This window comes from Vigna unguiculata, chromosome 6, assembly GCF_004118075.2.
Source record: "Vigna unguiculata cultivar IT97K-499-35 chromosome 6, ASM411807v1, whole genome shotgun sequence".
Lineage (NCBI taxonomy): Eukaryota > Viridiplantae > Streptophyta > Magnoliopsida > Fabales > Fabaceae > Vigna > Vigna unguiculata.
In genome coordinates this window covers 24,337,084-24,360,197 of record NC_040284.1, presented here as the reverse complement: position 1 = coordinate 24,360,197, position 23,114 = coordinate 24,337,084, and the positions used below count along the sequence as shown (strand labels likewise).

The following is a 23,114-nucleotide window of genomic DNA, read 5'->3' as shown; positions in this document are numbered from 1 at the left end:
TTGCTAACAAAATAAACGTTTGAATTTGTAATCATATATGGAATTACTTAATATAAAATTGTAAATTTAACATCAAATACAAATATAACGTAAATTTACTATCCATATATAGATGGTCATCGTCCTCAACTCTACGTCATCCTCTACTCTCTTCCTTTTCTATTGCATCACGAGCTATCTGTAATAACTCATGTGTGCGATCCCAAGCACCTGTGCCCTCACTAACATCTCTGCAATCTATCATCCGTTGAAGACCGTTGACAATGCATTTAATGACACTCTGCGACAATACCAAATTAATGTCAAATATTTAAGTTACTAATAATATGAACAAATAAATTTCTAACATACCAATAAACTAGAAGATGATGACTCTGATGTCCTCTGAACTGGCATGTCATCTGGCAAATTCCGACGAAGTCGGGGCATAACCACAAGGCTGAGTCGCTCGTCCTCAACTCCGCGTACAATGTAAGGATGGGAGACCCTCCTAAACCACTGCAAATATCCATCCACACATGAAAATGGAGTTGGCGCAGGGACCACTTGAACTACGACAAACTGATCGTAGTGTCTCCACCGATCATCAATAGTAGCAAAGTCCACCATAGGAAGGGAATTTGGCGATCGTGGAATAGGCTGCATAAACCCAAATTGTCGCAACACACGTTCTGGCAAATGACGATGAACGAGGATACCAAGCCTGAGGAAGCCAGAAAACATGGCAGATACAACAAGTGGTCGAGCAGGACTTTGTGTTCCATATGGGCACCAAATCACCCCATCATATGTTAAAGCATCCAACTGGACTCTAATATCAACTATAGTGGAAGTAACGCGTCCAGTGACATAACGTGTGGCACGGGGTTCAGTTTCCACATATGTATCACGTAACTGCTTCCTTCCCAATGTAGGGAAGTGCTCGTATATCCAACTCTATATCAAATAACATTTCATTTTGAGTATTGTGATATAAAAGAAAAAATAAGTAAAATATTCAAAAAAAATGTAATATATTTGGGTACCTGTAAAAGAGGTAGATATCCAGCTAATTGCTTTGTATTTGCAAAGCTAGCATCTCCTAGTTGCTCATAAAAGTAGACAAGAGCAGCAACTCCCCAAGCATATTTACGACATATAGGAAGATCTCTAAACAACTTCAAGTAATGGGTTTGAACAAAACTCGCACTTTTATTAGCGAATATGGTGCACCCTACAAGATGCAAAAGATATGCTCGTGCAGCAAACTCCCAGAGCTGGTTATCACAACAACTGTTATAGAGGTCTCTCAGCCAACTAAGTCTGACCTGTGCACCCCGACAATAATTCAACTCATCGGAAGCCATAGCCCGATCAACCCCAAGAAGTGTCATCATAATCTGAATTGAATCTTCATATTCAAGAGGTTCAGTTGAGCAAAACTCTCCGGTGATAGGAAGATGAACGAGGGACCACACGTCATCTAAAGAGATAGTCATCTCACCAATTGGTAGATGAAAACTATTAGTCTCAGGATGCCATCTCTCCACGAAACCCAAGATTAATCCAGTATCGGGATAGTCATATAAAATATCGCACAAAGGCGATAATCCAGAATTTACCACAAAAGGGAGAACAGAAGGGTGAGGACGACCAAATCTTTTCACTTTTTTACTATGGGAGACTAGTTTCACAACTCGATCCTAAGAAAAAAATAAACATAAAACAATAAAACAATATAACAATAAAATAAAACATTTATAAAAACTTCTTACTAACCTGACCCTCCCATATGATACGTGCAACATGATCCTGGTACCGAGTCAATAAAGATGTATCAGAGGGACCACCTGGAAATCCTACACCATCATTACCAATCCCCTGCTCCTGGTTCTGAGCAACATCGGAAGTCTCAGGCTGAACAACATCATCCTTAACAATATCAGCCTCGTGTTGACCCCTTCTACGAGCTGAAGCGGTCGGTCGATCTCCTCGTATTCTAACCATATCTATAAAATTGAAATTTTCAAACATTACACACAATCAAACATTCACAATTCCACCAATCGAGTATTAGTATTACACAGCAATCCATGATACATTACACATAATCAAACATAAATAAAAAAATTTGGTAATCCCATTTGCAATTCCACAAATCCAATATTAGTATTACACAACAATAACATCTATGACATCTATGATACATTAGGAAAACTCACTACGAGCATAACAAAAATATTTAAACTGAAAACAAAAATAAAATATGAAACGGATGTCGACATTCACAATTTGAATCTCTAAAGCGGATATCAACATCCGCAATGCCAAAATAAAGAGTATGAAACGAATGTCGACATTTGCAATTCAAATTTGCAAAGCGAATGTCGACATCCACAATGGCCAAAAAACACAATGAAACGGATGTCGACATCCGCAATTCAAATTTGCAAAGTGATATCGACATCCACAATGGTAAAAAAAACGAAACAGAAGTTGACATCCGCAACTCAAATTTGCAAACCGAATGTCGACATCCACAATGGTAAAACAAAAACAAAACATATGTCAACATCCAAAATAGAAATCTTTGAACCGGATGTCAACATCCGCAATGAGCAAAAAACGAAAAAAAAAGTAAAATGAATGTCGACATCCGCAATGGCAATTTAAAAAAAGAATACAAAACTGAACTCCACTATTTGAGAAAAACAGAAAAACTTATTAAAACACCAATCATGGATATGATCTATTGCTTATTGCACAAAGTAATCAAGCATGAATATGTGATGTGAATAACTTAGTGGACAAATTTGGTGTACTAGAGGCAGATATGTGTACTGCTGCTGCGAGGCTGCGAGACAAGGGCTAGCCCTACGAGACAAGGGTGATGTGAATGGAAGAGGAAGAGGAATACAATGGTGTGAAGTGTGCCGCGAGAGAGAAAGGACAAAGGGTTAGGTCAAAAGTGTATTGGGTATTAATTTGAGATGCATGAGGTGGGTGGGTATTGCGTGAGAGAAAATTGATTTTTTTACTATTTCTTCTTTTAATTTTACTAGGGGGCAAAGATGAAATTTAAAAAAAATTTAGGGGTACTAGAGAATAATTTGAGGGGATACATGGAAAAGTCCCTTTGTATTTTTTGTAATTTTAGTTTTTATTTAGATTGTATTAGAGTTTATTTAAATTTTAATTAGAATTATAATTTACTTTTGACTGAAAAAAAAATTAAAAAATTGTATTTAAGTGAACTAGATTGGACTGACTCACCAAGTGATGAACTCCTGTTGGATCGAGTCGGGTTGGACCAGATTATCCGTTTTGATAGCTCTAATTTTTAATTCATTTGACAAGTTTGACATCCAATAAATTTTCTCATTTTCTCAAACCTCTAAGGAGGTACTTACCATAATAAAATATGATTAAATGTTTTCATGAAACATATTTCCGCTTCAATAATGAGAAAACATGTTTAAAATGTCAACTAAACTTAACAAAATTTAATTAAATGAACAAAGTCCTCACATTTCAAAATCAGAAATAAATTGGTCTAAAGTTTCAAATATAAACTAATTTCAATTTTCACTAAAATTTAAAGAATAAAAAAGATATATAACCTTATAAAATGAGAATACTAAAATTCCAATTTTCATTAACATTTACAAAATATATATTTTGATTGTAATAAAATTTTATTTATATATCGATGTATAATATTTTATATGATTATTTCACTTTTATTTCATTATTATTTACTACTTTAATTTGAAATTAATGTAATTTACATTTTTTTGCTAAATATTTAACATCGAAAAAATAAAAATAAACCATATTAATATTAAATATTAGATAATATTATGTTTTTCTTAATATAATTTTTATTTTTTTTTAATTTAACCATTGATATTACCGTAAAAAACATATACAGGCACAAGTTTAAATATTTGTTACCCAATGAAGATGAAAATAAAATAACAATTTCATACCCATCAAGTATAAGGAAGAAGGATAAAGATGAATTTTTAGTCAAATAGAATAATTGATCCAATATAAAAGTATTGGTTGGAGGTCAAGAGATTCATATACAACAAAATATTAGAGCATAACAAGAGAACATTCAATTAGAATTAATTAACAACTAAAAAGTTTAAAGCAATTGTGTCGATTTTACTTTTCTCTAAAAACCTCTAGACTATATTAAATGTTGTAAATGTATAATTTTTTAAATTTGTACTAAATGAATTTATTATATTTCAAACTACAAATCTTAAAACTAAAAAAAAAAATCATGATATTTTCCAATAGTCTTTGAAAATATCAATCTAATATTCTTTTAAATTCATATCCAACTTTTTAGATTTCCCTATGAGGGCGAGCTGTTATAAAACAATTAAGAACAGAATTTAAAATCAGATTTGCATACAAAATGAACAAATAAAAGTGAAAACTATTCTCATTTGTGTATCTAGCCACCTCACCATGTTGATCCTCGGCACCAAGTTGATCATGGATTGCTTCGCAGAAGGTGTCAGTGAAGAGAATATGTCAAGAACCTGATTTTTTTATTTTTCCTTTCCCTAATAAAAGTTGATCAATCATAAATCAAACTCTTCTCATTTACTCGTTCAAGCAACAATACAAAGATTATTTATAAGAACATAATCCTTAAAATACGTTTTTTTAGATGAAACTATATGTACACACCTAGGTGTCTTAGAAATGTGTAAAGTTCCACATTGATCTCAAAGAGAATGTTAAATATCATATAAAGAAGAAGGCCCAAAAATTCATAGTCACAAAGTTTTGGGTTGACGATGATGTGTTGGTCTCCTGTATCGATTAGTTCATGAGAAAGTTGAATATAAGGAAGAAGACTCAAAATCATTACCTCGAGATTTTGTGATAAAGGTGACGTTAGTTCACAATGCTGAATATCCCCGATGTATCTTTTCAAAAGATCTATCAGTGGTATTTCCCATGATAACTATTTATCATTGGTCCTTTATCGATTGGATAGTAAAAGTACTTTTTGGACAAAACAGGGATTGCAACTTGTAGCTAGAATCTCTTAGCTAAAGGAACTTGTGCAATCATTTTCAAGTATCATGGATGATAAAGTATCCGGGACAAATAAAGTTAACGCAATCTATTAAATGAAATATGTTATAGATATGCTAAAGAGTCAAAACAAGAAGAGTCTTATGATTGTTAAGAGGTGAGTCTTTCTTATGATGGTAAGAAGTAAACTTTAAACCTAACTTAATTATACAAAATTAGTTTGTAAAGTGAAGTTTGCACTCAAATATATACTATAAATTTGTCTTATTTTTAGTCAGTGTGAAATCTCCAACACACCCTCTCATGTCGAGGTATATACATCTCGAGCGTGAGACTAAATACTAATGGAAAGTCCAAAAGTGGCTAGTAGTGAATGACACGATAGGCCTAACAAACAACAAATCTCCCTATGATAAGTTCAAACTCATGGCTCTAGTACCATGTTAAAAAGTGGTGGACTTTAAACCTAACTCAACCCAGCTTACAAGGTGATATTTGCACCCACATATATACTGAAAATTCATCTTATCTCTAATTAACGTGGGATCTCAACAATGATCAACCCACATTTCATATTGCTACCAATTTTATATTCTATGAAATGTCAATCGTTTTCTAAGTTTGTTAGATGCAACGATCAACTTAGAGATGTATTAAGTTTGGTACATACCATCTATATGTTTCAAGTTTGAATTTATTTGTTCCAAACTTGTACATAAATTTATGTTTCAGCTTCATGGAAATTGATATAATAGACTCATAATAGACTTAAATAGTTCCTTTTTTCATTCTATCTCATCTTAACTAGACTTTCAGATAACTAAATCCCATAACTTAAGAGATACTTGCAAAAGCTATCTAAAATATATCTTCTCTTTGCTTTTGCGTGTAATAAACAATGTACAGAGATTTTACTATAAAAATTATACACAGCCATTTAGAAATACAAAAACTAACACTTGCATCCAGGGATAGGGAATTCTGCAACTAAGGAAAACAGTTGATTAATTGAACTAACCTTTTTGTTTCTTATCATAGCAGAAGGCGCTTCCACAAGAACACCGAAATGCTTTAATAGGATGATCTTCATCATCAAAATCAATACCATAATCCTGCATACAAATATTAATTACACATGAGGCTTGATTATGACAGTAGCGTCTATGCCTTCCCTCCCCAAACTAAAAACACAACATAATAATCATGTTTTAATTTGTATATAAAAGCATGGATACTATCAAATGAAAGATAGGAAAGAATGTTTGCAATTCGATTTAGATTAGATTTTAGATCAGATAAAATATATTTTGAAAATATTTTTCATTACATTTTTTTTAATTAATTTCAATCTCTCCTAATCCTTTATATAGATAAAACATTTTTGATTAAATATATTTAACTTTCATATTGCGAATTTAAAAAAAAAAAAAGCGCACAAATAAAAAGCACATCTCTAATCGGTCCAACCGACTTACCCATGTCAATTCCTCGTACGCACTCACATTCCTATTGGTAAAGAAGGCAAGCTACACAAAAACAACGAAAACAGAAGTTTTATTGTATTACTCAAAATTAAGAAAATGTAAAAAAGAACTATGTGAATATAAAATTAACCAATCATTACATGATAATAATGGTGATCTGGACTCTCTATTTCAACGGGAATGTCTATGAGATTTGCATCATAGCATCTGCGATTACACAAAGATTAGTAGTAATGGTTCTGTCGTCTAGCTTCATCAGTTACTTCAATGAAAAGAAAAAAAAAAAATAGGAAACAGGGAAGAATGAGACACTTTAAATGATCAGTAACTCATTTGTATGGATGGTATGAGATTCAATTTTCAATAAAAAGAAACTTTTTTATTCAAAACTTTCAACCAAAAAAACAGTCGAACTAATAACATCATTAAATAAACATAAACATAACGAAAGCAAGAAGTGGGCAAAAGAAGTTGGTACCAAAATTAACAAAACCACCGTATATTGGTGTTTGAATATCACTTACCAGGATAAAAAATAAGAACATTATAACGAAATTATAGTATTTACTGGAAAATGTTAAATTTCAGAAAGGTTTCATTTTATATGGTTACCTATGATTGATGAACCTTCCAACATTTCCATTATATGTTGCATCTAAACATAGTGCCTCCTCATCCTTTAACCCCTTTTCTGAGCCCCAGTCCGCATCAAGAGTTACAGGATATGTATGTCTGTCATTACCACTCTCGTGCATTATCCTATCGTATAATTCCATATTGGTTAATATTTCTCCAACATATTCACATACAAAAGTTCCTTTTGGTAAATCTTCTAACGGTCTAAGGCCCCATCCTTTACCTTCTCGAGTTAAGAACACCTGAAGAGAAAAGAAGACAATATATTCAACAATATCAAATACAACTATTGTAGAACTGCTAATAATGCAATGAGCCAATTGCAAAGAATAAGTGTCCCTTTGACTTGATAGCTAAATTTCATACACAGATCTTCTCATAATTTTTATCAATTGGTATGCAATACCTCGTTGCACTATCCGATTCCCACAAATTGTATAGCTGAATTGTATGAGTATTCGGAGAATTTCATACCTGCAATTTGCATGCAATACCTCGTTGCACTATCCGATTCCCACAAAGCATGTCACATCCGCATTTCCTCCAACATTCCTTTATAAATTTCCTTACCATATGCCCCTTGCATCGTTCAGGCATGTACTCATTCTTGGACTTCTCTAAAGGGCACTCTTGACAGTACACAAAATGATGATCTTTAGGTTCAGTCTTCATAGTCGCGCAAGCTGTTAGAAACTCTTCTTTCAACAAACCTTGAGGAGTGTAAGCAAACTCCCCACCAGTTTCCCGAGCACACGCACAAGGTAATGATGAGGAAAGGCAGTTGCCTGAACAATCAGAACAGCAACCCTCATCCGAAATCCGGGCTAAAGAAATACTTACAATAGCACTTTGATATATTATATTGCATGGTATGTAATTAAACTTTGGCAAGGTTTCACCGCCAAATTCATCTATTAACGATATTTTCACTTTTTCTGAACCTTTTGTCATGTCACTGATAAAGTTAAAGGGTTTCCTTTCTTCTTCACTAGCGTATTGCAGCGTATTTGAATTGGCTAGGTTGGAATTTGATCCCTTTCGAATCCCCAACTTGAGAAAAATGCTACAAAGATCATTCAATAGCTTTGCCGTAGAAAATTGAGGGTCAGCAGTTTTGCTAGAGCTAAGGTACTTCCTGTCCATGAACTTCATAACAACAGCCAAATCAGGAATACTGAAGTTGAGTCCTGCCAAGGCTGAGTCACAATTCAAAGATATTTTAACTTCTTCAAGACGTGAAGAACTACCGATTGTAATAGATCCATTATAAGCACGGGTATCATTGATGCAGGCAGGTACAAGATTTTTACTTTGCAAATCCTGATTTGACGGAGGTTTAACACAAAGATCTCCAGCTGAAGAAAATCAACAAGACCCATCAATATTTTATCAAAAAAAAAATTACAAGGTGAAAACAACACATAAAAACTCACATATAAGACTTTATTAGCATCTACCATATCACTCATTATCGGATACTCCACTCTTCTCTCACTTGATGTTTTGGTCGAGATAGTAGTACATTAGAGATTTAGCATCGACTAAAAATTATAAATATAGATGAGTGTTAACCTCATCTTATAAGCTAGATTAGGAGAAATTAAATTGAAAGGATGAAGTTTGTAATATTGAAATGAATATGATGTATGTTCCTATCTAAAATTCATTGGTACCCTTAGAGTCATTGCAGATGAGATAATGTCTATTGTCTATTTTGGTCTTAGTAACTTTGAGATGATTTTGTCTTAAAAGACTTCATTAAGTTATTTCAACTTTTAAAAGATAGACTTCTGAATTTGAACATATTGGAACAAACTTTAAAGATACATTTACAAGCTATAAACAGAATCCTACAATATGTGAAGACAAGTCCAAGGAGATTACAGGAATGAAAAATTAAAAATAGAAGTGTATACTGATGCAGATTATACAAGTTCTATCCCAGGTAGCAAATCCACCTAAGAATATTGCATGTTCTTGGGTTGAAATTTAGGAACTTGGAGAAGTAAGAAACAAAATGTTGTTATAAGGTATGGTGCAACGCAAAGGCTGAAGTCCAAGTTATGCCACAATGGATGTATGAATTGTTATGGCTATAAGAATGATTCTAAAAGATCTTATAGTGACATTTTGAAGAAGTCCTTTATTGTGATAATAAGTCAGATATTATCATTGTTCATAATTCAATTCAATATGATAGGACCAAACACACAAAGATAGTTGACACTTTATTAAAGAGAAACTGGACAGTGACAATATCACTCTTTTTTACATCCCATAAGGGTCACAGTTAACAGGTTTGTTTACAAAAGGTCTTCCGACTAAGCAATTTCATAATCTCATATGCAACTTGTGAAAGATAGATATCTATTCACCAACTTGAAAAGAAGTGTTGTTAGTGATATAATAAATGCATTACTAAAGTTGTTGGTAGAACACTAAATGTATTACTGAATTTGTTTGAGGTAATTAAAAGATCTATTTGTACTTATTAATTCAGGGTTAGAGTTATCTGTATATAGAAATTGATGTACAATTTCAAATTAAACAATTGAATAAGAATCTTCTATCTTTCAAAATTAAACAAATAATCATAATGATGATGATAAAATATTGATGAAAAGTAGGGGTGTCAAGGTGAGTCAACCCGACTCACATGGGTTGGCTCACCACAAGTTGAACTAAAAAAGGTAAACTCAACCCGACTCACTTTTTGGTGAACCAGAAATTTTGCAACCCGGGTAGACCCACCATGGTTTGATGGGTTAGCTCACCTAATTCTCAAAATATTATTATAAAGATAACAGTTAAAGATTAAAATATCAATGTATATAACTTGACAAACAAATTAATTAAACATTCAAACTATACAAATATTATTGAGTAATATTATAACATTTAAAAATATGAAATTGTGAATCTATATAATTAGAAATAGTAAATAATTATAACAAAAAAAATTTAAGAAGATTGTAAAAAAATGTTAGTAGGTTAAGTGGGTCAACCCACCTTCAACCCGACTCAAAAATGAGTTCAGTTTAACCCATTTTTTGAAAAAATTATTTTTTTCTCGACCTAACCTAACTTGAACCCGTAATAAGTCGGATTGGCTCACACATATTAGAATCCATCTTGACATCTCTAATGAAAAGTTATAAAAAAACAAATAAATGATTCATGGTGGTAAGTTATGAGTCAAACTACCTCCTCTTTACCTCCAAGTTAAGTAAACCAAATTCAATTTAACCCACATTTAAAAAGAAAAACTAATTTTTTTCTAAACCAACCCAACCAAAACGTGTAGTGAGTCGAGTTAAGATACCACTTTGAACCCATTTCCATACCTCTGTCTAATTGAATATATTGACTATCACACAAGGATTAAATATGTTTTTGGTCTCTTAACTTTCATTAAAATTTGAAATTAATCTCTCTTTTTTTGAATTTTGTTAAGTTTATTTGAAACACTTTGCAACAATGTAAACTCAAGTATTATCATCAAATAAGTTTGAAATATCAAATAAACTTAACAAAATTTAAAATTTCAAGAAAACTAATTTCAATTTTCAATAAACTTTAAGAGACCAAAAATATACTTAACCCTTATTACAAATTTAACCCTTACTACAAATGACTAATATTATTTGGTTAGAAAATATATTATCAATATATATATACACACATAAGTCTACAAAAAATAATGGAGACCTCATCAAATTCTTAAAAAGAAACTTCCAAGAAAATAAACCAGGAACATTCATTTCTAATTTCAAATTCCATTTTTCACAAAAAAGATAAGAACAAATTCATTTGAAAAATTATTCTTTCAAATTTTTTTATTTTTAGTTAACTTATTTATAAACTAAGCTTTTGTTATAAAAAAGATAATATTTCTCATATTAAGTCTTTAAGAAACCCATCAAAAACACAAAATGATAAGAACAAATTCATTTGTAAAAGTATTCTTTTATAATTTTTAATTTTTAGTTAACTTATTTATAAACTAAGCTTCTCCTTAAAAGAGATAATTTTTTTTTATATTTTTTTCGTTATAATCTTTATGAAACCCATCCAAACATCAACCATGATACCCACACTTCGATAAGCTCTAAAATCTACAGAAAACCTACATGTAATCCCATAAAAAAAAATCGATGCAAGTATTTTATAATCTAAAAGAAAAAAATTATTACAATTAAAAGTAGGCAAGCTTACCATTATTCGTCGAATTAAGTAATTTGGGTTTCTTAGCTCTTGGCTTCACAGGGTTCATCTCGAACCGGCCACGGTGCCCTGCAGATGATGCTTTCTCATGGTCTGATTCTCTACCCTTAGTTGATCCACGAGGTAAACTAGAGATCTTTTTGGCCTCACTCGCCGTTGAATGTAATGCCTGTGAACTGGTTTGAGGCCTATCATCTTCCGTGAAGGTTTGAGATCGCTTAATGTTTTTCTGCTCAAAGACCTTTGATGATGGCTTTTTGTCTTCTGCACTAAACATTTTGCTTGAGCTGTCCATGATTGATAAAACAAGGTCACCATCTACATCTACCAAGAACGGTTCCCCTGTTGATTTTTGTCCACCCTCACCACTGCCATTAGGTTTTCTCTCACCTTCAACTGCCTTTTTGAAGAAAACAAAAAAGGCATTAACTATTAAATTATACAGGAAAAACAAAACGAATGCCTATATTTTTTGAATATTGTGATTTTAGTTTCTCATATGTGGATTTTCCATAGATATTAATAGTACTATTTTACTATTGACAGATGATATAATATAATAATTCAAACTTTCAAGCCTACTTTTTGTAATCGCCAAAATAAATTTCCAGTTAAATCACATCAGCATTCGTGTCAGATAACAACTAATATTATATTATGTGATCCTCTGGTATCGCGCTCACCAAAATATTCAATCCTAATGGTTTAAAATAAATTTTCACATCTAAAAATTTTACAATTAAAAGTCACAACGTTAAAAAAAAAAACTAAAATGTGTAAGTGTGTGTATTCAAATGAAAAAAAAAATGAAGTTAGAGGAAACCTTGTCTTTCTCGGAATCAAGGTACGCCTCTATAAGTGTCCGATAATTTTCATCTTCAATTAGTTCCCAATTTCCTTCATAAACTCTTAACAGATTTATCAACACTGGCTTCACCTGCTCCTTAGAAATTCCCAAGGTCGCATTCATATAGCTAAAGGCCTTCTCAGCTCTTGCGGAAGGGGCCATGATAGCTCCAAAAAATAAGTGCCACTTGAATCAAAAACACTACCAAAGATATGTACAAAAGGACTCTGCTCCTCCAACCTGCTATTTATAAGACCAAATATTAGTCTTCTTCCTGTACAGGTCAGACTGGGGCTTGAAATTACGAAAGGTCAATTATATCGCAATAGATCTCTACAGCAAGCAACGAAAAGATTTCAGGAAAGAATTATCTTCAACTTCTGAGAGCGTGTTTGCAAAACTGTTAAACCTTGTATGTAAACCTATCGGTTGTTCTCTGTAAAGTTTAATTTCTTAAAATAAGAAAAATTGAAATTTAAACTAGAAAACAAACTCACGCCAAATGTAAATGTAAATACAAATTTTTCACGTTTATTTCATATTAAACAGAAATCGTACAAGTTTGCTCTAGGGTTAAATTATATAGCTATTCATCTAATATAATAAATAATAAGAATTGGATAAATATATTTTTAGTATTTGAATTTTTAGTTAAATATATTTTTTCTCTAAATTTTGATGTAAAAATTAAAATTCTTTTTATCTTAGACTTTAATACTATTTCTCAAATTTTAAAAATAAATAGATATAATAATTTGTGTTTGAATTATTTATATCTATGTTCAAACTTAAATATCGATTAAAAAATTATTTATTACATAAAAAAGTTAATAATTAACACAGTTAAATTATGTCTATTTAGAATAAAAAATTATATTTATTTATTTTTTAAATTTTAAAATAAAATTTATATCAAAATTTGAAAAGAAAATCACATTCATATTTAAAATTTAAAATTACATACATATTTAACCTTATATTGAAAGGTTATTTAAAATTAAAAAAAAAACACACAAAAGGACAAAATTATCCTTTGAGGTAAAAAGTGAAATTGGAGATCAATTCCATTTCACAGCCAGAGAGAGAAGAGCTGAGAACACCTCTTTCAAGCATTTCTAATATTTTCATTTTTAAATAGTTTTATTATAACTTTAATCCATTTTTAAATAGTTTTCAATAGTTTCATACAAAATGAAATAAAACAATGTAACTGCATATCCATCATCATTTATCAAATATAAAACTTATAAATCACAAGACAAATCAATTATGAAATATAAATCACAAGACAAATCAAGTTTTTAATATAAAAACTGTAACAGACCAATGGCAATCATAACTACAGTCGATTTGACCCGTGTTGATTCAATATAAAAGTAAACAAAAAAAATTACTAAATTTATAAAAAGGTAGTTAAAAATAATATTTATAAATATTGTGGATATAATTTGTCCCTTGATGGTTAAGATAGCTTGAATTATACAAAATTAATTCCTTAAGAGAAGAAACATGCGATGGATTTGAATAGTCCATAAATAAAATGTAATATAGTAATAAGTAATATTGGTACAAAAGAAAATTGAGACTTCTTTCAAGTAAATAAACTATAAAATCTGAATTATCAAATATTATTATCATGATAGTAGTTAGTTGAAAGATAATGTATGATCGATTTTTAAAGTTTTTGTATAACAAAGAAGTAATGTGTGGTTTTAAAGAACGAAACAAAAAAGTTTGATGGAAGTGCCCGTTAATTACAAATAATAAAGTAAATTTAAAATATATAAGTAAGTCAAATAAAGTAAATTTAGGATATATAAATAAATGATAGTTTTACAAACCGAATTTTGTAGGATTGAGTTAAACTTAATATTAGAGTCATGGATTAGAATTTATTCTAAGTCTCAAATTCAAAATATATATATATATATATATATATATATATATATATATATATATATATATATATATATATATATATATATCTTTATCTTAATATGAGAGGATGTGTTAAAATTTTCACAATTTTTACATCAATTAAAGATAAAACTAATTAAAAGTATATAATAAGATAACACGCAAACCTACTTTTACAAACTAGTTTTATAGAATTGAGTTCAACTTCAAATCAATTTCTTAACAAAATCCATATAAAGATATAAATAAAATTTAAAGTTTGTTAAATTAGAGAAAAAATATTTTAAAATAATACATAATTTGATAGAAAATAAGAAAAGACACATCATATTTTGAAAGTTGTGTAATTAAATTGATTAGAAAATTTGTCTTTTTTATTTTTAAATTATTATGTGATTTTTATTTTTGTCCCTATTACAGATTTTAATCTTGTTCCTCATACTTAATAAATGTGTGAATGAGTGATTTTTGTCCAATAATCTTAACTTTTTTTTGCATAATAAACCACAAATCACTTGAAAAAAAAAGTTAAATATGTTTTTGGTCCCTTAACTTTAAGTGAATCTTGGGATTAGTCTATTTCAAAACTTCAAACCAATTTAATTCTTCATTTTTTGAAATACGTGAATTTAGTCATTTTAATTAATTTTTTTTTAAAATTTATTTGACATTTCAAACACATTTCATAATAATATTTGACTTAACATTAAAGCAAAAATGTGTTAAACAGTATAAACAACTGAAATACAATCCTAAAATGTGTACGAAACATTAAATAAACTCAACAAAATTTGATTAAAATAATTAAATCCACATATTTCGAAAGATGAAGAACTAAATTAGTTTAAAATTTTGAATTAGACTAATTTTAACAAAAAAAACTAGGCACATGTATTTCTTAAGTATAAAAATATAAGATGATCAAAATTTGAAATAAAGAGATAAAACTATAATCACAAGTAAGTTGGTTAAAGATAAACGAATAAAGAATAAAATTAAATGTAAATTTTTTATAAAAATTAAAAACTACTCAATTCATTGTTTATTTTTATGTGAAGACATGTGTCTTGCACAAGTGTTTTTTTATTTTTTATTATAATAAAATTATTTCTATAATTATAAAATTATCATTATAAATATATATATATATATATATGTATATATTTTATAATTTTATTGTCAATAATTTTTGTTTATTTTATAAGTAATGTTTTTACTATAGATATTTATTTTAGTTTAACTAGTGAAATACATACACTACATGTATATTTATCTTTCTAAAAAATAATAAAATTATAAATATAAAAAATTAATATAAATAAGTTTTACAACTTTATTGTAAATTATTTTTATTTATTATGTAGATAATGTTTTATTCTATATAGTTATTATCTACTTTAAATAAAAATAACAATTAATAGAGAAAAAAATTAATTTAAAAAATTTAAACAATCAATTTTAGAAAAAAACAATCTAATAGAAAAATAATATTTAAAAAAACATTACTTAAAGGTAAAATTGATAAGATACTTATTTTAGCATAAAAACCTGATCACCTATTAAAAGTTAAAATTAAGCACATGTGAAACTCAATCATTTTCTTTTGCCCTTTTCTACAAGGGTATACTTTCCTTCTCTAGACTCTTATTTTCCCTTCCTCTTTTCCTTATTTTTACAAATAAAAGAGACATATAATATTAAACAATACATGTTAACATGGAGACATGATATTAAAAAAAAAGCACTTGAAGCTTAAAATAAATACAATACTTATTTTAGCTTAAGAAAATAGCTACTTATTAAAGAAAAAAAATGAAAAAAAAAAACATATAAACACACGCAAAAGGTAAACGTTTTCTTTTGTCGTTTTCTATATATGTATAAAATCTTTTCTCTAAACTCTTCTTTCCCCTCCCTCTTTTTACAATAAAAAGGAACATATAATATTAAACAATACATGTTAATATGAACAAAATATTAAAAAGGGTTAAATATGTTTTGGTCCCCTAAGTTTCAGTAAAATTTGGAATTAGTTTTTTATCGAACTTTTTAACCAATTTAATCATTCATCTTTAAATATATGTAAATTTAATCCTTTTAATCAAATTTTGTTAAATTTATTTAAAATTTCAAACACGAGTTAGCATTTAAGGAATGTAAACCATTCAAATATTATTATGAAATGTGTTTGAAACATCAGATAAACTTAACAAAATCAGGTTAAAAAAACTAAATTCATATTTTTTTAAAAATGAATGACTAAATTGGTTAAAAAGTTTAAAGAGAGACAAATTCCAAATTTTATTTAGACAAAAAATATATTTAACTCTGTTAAAAATTACTTAAAGCATAAAATTGATAAAATATTTATTTTAGTTTAGGAAAGTAATTACTTATTAAAGAAGAAAATTAAAAAAAAAAATGTAAACACAGGTAAGAGATAATAATTTTCTTTTGTCATTTTCGATAAAGATATAGATTCTTTTCTTTAGACTCTTCTTTCCCCTTCCTAATTTTATAAATAAAATGATAATATTATATTAAACAATACAGGTTAATATCGAAAACCCATACTTAAAAAACAATCGGGATAAAATTAATAATATATTTATTTGGTTTAAGAGAATGGTTACTTAATATTAGAAGATAAAATTAATAATATATAAAGGGTTTTTTTTACACTTTTGTTTCGACCCTCCTTTACTTTTTCTTTTTACAAAGAAACTGAACATACAATATTAAATAATACATATAAAGATATGATTTTCCTATAATTGATTCTTTACAAAATATTACAAGTTGAACTAAATGAATTATGTTTATGTGGCAATTAAAATTATAATCAAAGATTTTCTAAAGACTAATAAAATTTTCAAATAAAACTCAATACGAGAAGGTTCTCAATGTGGTTCTTTTGCAATCAAGAAAGAGTACGAAACAATCACAATCACAATCATGGTTTAAAATTTGATCAGCAATATAAAAAAAATTACACCAATAACACATGAAAAGTAAACTCAATAGAATCAATAACTTCTGCTTATTTCTACCATTTTTACCGATAATCTAAGTATCTTGAAATTGAAACCTAATTATATGTTCAAATAAGAAGAGAAAGAATAACAATGGCATACTTATTCGGATGATTGATCAAGAATGCAATTTCTTTCGATTACAGTTTTAGACTATTTCTTCTTTCAAACCATAACACCTCACATGAAAATGAAAATAAAGGCAAATACATTACTCTGAAAACAAGAGCAAGAATTAAACACTGACTTACCTGAATAAACAAAAAGAGCATTGAAGAGAAGCGACTGAGACAGTTGCCGTTCCGACGACGGTAAAACGGTGCCGTATGGAAATGCAAATGAAAGGGCATGAACCTTGTACAGAGAGAGGGAGGCAAAGGAAGCGAAAAGGTCTATTTGGACTGAATGTTTATTCGCAATCAGAACTTTTTTCCAAATCAGAGTATAAATAGGGATTGTAACGGTTTAGTATCCCATTCTAATATCTACATTTATGTTAAACTAGGTCTACCATATTACTCTTAATTTTTAAAATTTAAATAGAGCAATAAAATAGTTATATTCAACATTAAAAAACTAATTTCAATTATTTATATTTTAAAAACATGATTTTAGTTTCTCAAACATTAAATTTTTTCAAAGGCTAAAGAAACGTTGGGGAAATTATTTTAGTTCTCTAGTGTTAGGAACTAAAGTAAAATAAATAAATATATACATATATATATATATGTGTATATAATACAAAAAATAATTATTTAAAATTTATGTGATGAATCTATTCTATACTTTTACGATTAAAAAAAAAATTCAACATCTTTTATATATGGTTATAAATTTAACTAGTGTTTTTATTTATAAAAAATGAATACAGTTAAAATTTATAATAAACTGCAATTATATTAATCAACTATTAAGTACTCATTTTGTCTATTTTGTATCAATTTTTCTATTTCTTAATCCATAAAATAATTAATTGCATTAATTATAATTGCTGTGATTTTATTATTTGAATATTCAACATAGTAATATATATTCTAGTTGAAAAGCAAGTAAATTAAAATTTAAAAAAAAAATTTAGCGAACTTGAAATATACGTAGTGAAAGAAAAAAAATATAATTAAATACTGAATGAATAATACATACATATATATATATATATATATATATATTTAATTTTATAATCCTTATTTTTTCTTTCGTTCTATTCTTTTTTTACTCTTCTATTTCTTTGGTTTGTTTTATTCTGAAATTTTTTCACATTTTTAAGGTTTTTTTTTTCTATTATCATAACCTCCAATGATAGATTATAGTTAACCAGATAATTTTTATGTCTCAATTTCAATATTTTAACACTTTTTTAATATATTTTTTATATAAAAAGTTGACTCTTAATTTTTAATATTCAATTGCATAAATTTATTTAGTAAGCAATATTAAAAACTTATTTATTTATTCTATTTGATTGTTAATTTATGTTTCATTTGAGTATTTTTGTTTTGTTAAAATAATTTTCATTATCTTTAAATAGTTGAATTAATTTTATAACAAAAAGTTTATTTTATTTCACCTTTAATAATATACTCTATATATATATATATATATATATATATTATAATTTAATTAAATAATATATCAAATTGTTTGTAAGACACAGATTATTTTTACTTATTTTTATTATTTTTATTATTATTTTTTATTTTGATAACTTTTTATTTAATTATTAGAATTTTGTCATATTTATTTTATAAAAGTTAATTAATTGATATTAAAATAATAAAAAGTAAGTGTGTATAAATATATATTCATTCGAAATAAAAGTATTATATCACCAAGAGATTAGGATAATTTTTTTCTTTCAAACAGACACAGATGCTAAAACTTGTCCGTTCCACTCGATTGTCGTCCTAAAATCATATCATTAACCAATTAATCAAATATCATTCATTGATTATCAATTATTATAAAAAAACAACATCATCAATGCTGTTATAATAATTATGACCGCTATTAACAAAACATAAATATTGTAGTGCCTTTATGTGTCTATTTTCTTACTTGTTATCTTAGTTTAACCAGTTAACATATGATGTTTTACTAATTTTAATTTTATATTTTGTAAAATAAAATACATTATTATAAATTAGAGTGTGTATTTGTTTTTTAAAAGTACATGGCAGTTTATTTTACCTATTTGTTGTTAATATTACACTTTTTTTCCTTGATTTCTCTTGCAGATTAGTGGTTAATATTTATTGTATGTTTTATGTATTAAAATATAATTAAATATAAAATGAATAAATATGTTAAATTTTAAAAAATATATATCTTGTTTACAAATTATTGTTCTAGACATCTTATTCATTAATTATTATACATGTCTTAATTAAGGCATTAATAATCAATATATTAATTCATGTATTTTGAAATTGAGATAATTTGTTTTTTAGTGAATCTTCTATATTTTCTACTGGTTCTTTGAATGTTATTTTCTACTGAGTATTAAAACTACACTGTGTTAGTTAGGGGTGACAAAATGGGTTAGTCTGGCCTGTTTTAACCAGTCCCGCCTTTGGCTTGCCAAATATTGCTTGGGTTAGGTTGGCCCATTACTAAAAAATGAGTTGGATAATTCAATCTGTCCTGTCTCAAGACAGGATGACGAGCTAATCCACCACTTATTTTTTTTATTTTGTTTATAAATTATATATATATATGTTTATATAATATAAAAAATATTTATTTTTATTATTTTTAATTTTTAAACATAAAAACTTAAAAAAAAAAATAGTTAATGGATTAAGCATGCTAAACATACCGGACTATAGTGAATTAGTGGGTTAGAAATTTTAACCCAATCGTCTTTTTTTTCTTGCAGACCGGCCGGCCTAGACATTTTGTGGGATAATATATAACACTCTATTATATGTGTATGTGGGATAATATATAGTTTGCTTTATTATTAAGATGAAGGATATTTTTACTTTAACGCTACTTTATATAATTTAAGATACCATGTGATGGTAAGACGCTCAAAGAGAATTACTACATTCTTTGAAGCATGTCATTAATGTATAATTTTTTTTTCAAGAAATCACCTTCATTTAAGTTGAGTTAGATGATAGATTATGTTTAATATCAGTGTAGGTTATGTTTAATATTAGTATTTTGAAATATCTATATTTGCCGCTCTTTGTGTGTACATTTATATATAGGTTCATCTATAATGCATGAAAATAGTCAAAATAAAATGTGTTCAGTTTGAGATGAATATGATTATACTGTATGTTAAAAAAAAAAGGTAATTCTTTTGTGTAATTGCTGGATTTCTACTGCCACTTTTTTTTTATACGAGTATAATGTATTTTAGGTTAGTGATATGAATTTGGAAAATATTTAAAAGCTTAATATATTATGTTAACCTTTTATTTTCTATACATCTACATCTTCTAATTAGGTAATTATACCTTGACTTAGTATGTAAATATTTTAATATTAATAACTTTAATTATTGTGGATATATTATATTATATTATATTATATGTGGTAATTGATTACGTGTTTGAAATTACAATTGTATTTTTGGGTGAAAATAAGTACTAGGAAAGGAAATAATGTTATAAGGTTATAAGAGTGCATATTCGAAATTAAATCATGATGATTTTTTATCTTAACTCTTAAATTTAGAATACAATTGAAGGTATATTTTGAATAACTATGAACATATTGTATCACACTTTATATTGGAAATTTGTTTGTAATGTGAACACTCCTTCATGTCAATGTGTTTGTATCTCAACCTTTAATTGTTTATCAAAAGGTTACCTTTTTAGTTAATCCATTTTACACCTCTTTAATTGTATGGTTGTTGGGTTGTTATAAATAAATACAAAACCAAAGTGAATATGATATTATCTTATAATTAATTATTTATTAATTACATTCTTTAAAATCCACTACAACAATAATTACTTTACTTAAGAACACAAAATTATGAGTTAAACCATAAAAACTATGGACTAATGTTTAGACAACAATTTTTTAGGCATAGCCTAGAGAAGCGTAGATGTAGGTAATAAGCCACGATTTTCAGTACTGCAATAATTTTAAAATCGTTACTTAAAATTCTCATAAAAGACAACGGTTTTGATATACATAGTCTTCCAAACTTCACATTTTCAACACTGTGAGCTCTTGACGTTTTCAATTTAAAATCAAAGAGAGGGAAGAAATTCAATTTTGTGTGTTTTTGAAACTAAGTTTTTCATTTCCAGTCAAAAAAGGAGAAAGAGAATATTTTTAATATAAAGGAGAAAGAGAATATTTTTAATATAAAGCTTTAATTTTTAATGTATTTTAAACCACATTTTTATGGATTAACCCACATTTTTTTACAAGTAACATTTATATAAATGTTGCTTAAGAAAATTTTTAAGTAACATCTAAAAAAAGTTACCTTTATTATATTTAGACCATATTTTTATACTCGTGATATCATGTAGTGTTGTTTAAAATCATTTTTGTTATAGTGACTATAGTTATAAGAAAGATTTTTTTTTCTCATCATAGTAGTGAGATGAAAACCGTACAAGCACAACATATAACAATGTGAAGAAATTAGTAAGTTATATATTTTGCCAATATTGAAGTTGTTTATGTATCAATTGGAGAAGGTGGAAATAATAATCAAAGTCACTGAATATTTTAGTGGACTTAACTTTATACTTGGTCACTATTACATTACATTACTTTTGTTAATCACTCATACATTACTTGGTTAATTGATTATATTATTAGTATAGCAAAGGTTATATTAACATATTTTTGCACAACAAAAACATGAGCTAGATCTGATTGACTTATTTATCCAAATTTGGTTAATACATCTAATGACAATATTTAGATCCAAATATGAACATTTTGAATATGTTATGCTTGCTTTAGTAATTAATGTTCCAATTACATTTATAGAGTTCACAAACAACATTTACAAACTTTTTTTAGATAAGTTTGTTGGAATATATTGTTTTAAAAGGGGACTGAATAAATTCTTAGACTTTTTCATGAACAAACAAGTGGATCATCTAACAATGAGCATATGCATATATAAAGGGAATTTTCACATACATTTTTTTTTTTTAAGTTTTACTTTTCAAATAACTATATTTTAAATTTTAAATGATTATCTTATCCATTTCACCTTTTAAATTACAGTCTTGTTAAATTTTTTTTTTTTATGATTTATCTAAAATAAAAGAATTACCTACAAAATAAATAAAATTCATTTGTAATAAAATTAAAAAAATTATTTATATTTATTTCCATAATAATAAATTTTTATTTTTTATTATAAAAAAGTAACTAGTAAATATTAGAAGGATCCATTGTATAATGTATTTTAATTTTAATATGAATCAATCACAAGTATTAATTTTCGCAAACATTCACAAATAAAAACTTTTACACTAAATTAGTGCTCTTCAAAAGACCTTATTCGAAAACCTATATCGGAACCCCAAACCTTTGAAACAATTATTGGAAATGAAATAGCATATAGTTGAGATTTTTCTTAAATAAAAATAATTAAAACTAGTTAAATTTTGATAACAAAATAATTTAATAAGAGAAGCTTTGGCTAAAAATGATCGAAGGCAACCTAATTTTACAATTAACACTATTAAAAATTTGTTTTTTCCGTTCCCTCTTCCCAGCGCATGAAAGAAGAAACACCTGTATTGTGACATGATCCAGTAAGTTTTACAAACAAGTAACCTTTGCGTGTGTCTGGAATGACAGCCACGCGCTCACGAGACAAAGGTATATAAGAACAAGCGATGAGAGAGAGTTTTTCATCGACGCAGAGAGCGAGTGAGTGGTGGTGTGATCACCGTAGCAGCACCATCTTCCCCGTTCCGTTCTGTCGAAGCTTCCAAAACC

The 23,114-nt window shown here is 27.7% G+C and overlaps 1 protein-coding gene across 1 annotated transcript; it reads right to left on the bottom strand.

Moving 5' to 3' along the window:
* On the bottom strand, positions 1-12,611 carry LOC114188074 (probable inactive histone-lysine N-methyltransferase SUVR2). The gene is made up of 11 exons (XM_028076580.1): positions 12,208-12,611; positions 11,376-11,784; positions 7,635-8,515; positions 7,137-7,402; positions 6,665-6,731; positions 6,516-6,566; positions 6,059-6,152; positions 1,759-1,988; positions 1,026-1,682; positions 352-936; positions 1-280 (listed from the first exon to the last, which is right to left on the bottom strand). Exons 1-11 carry the CDS (start codon positions 12,391-12,393, stop codon positions 137-139), a joined length of 3,570 nt encoding a protein of 1,189 aa, XP_027932381.1. The 5' UTR covers positions 12,394-12,611; the 3' UTR covers positions 1-136.
* Positions 12,612-23,114: the final 10,503 nt, after the last annotated feature.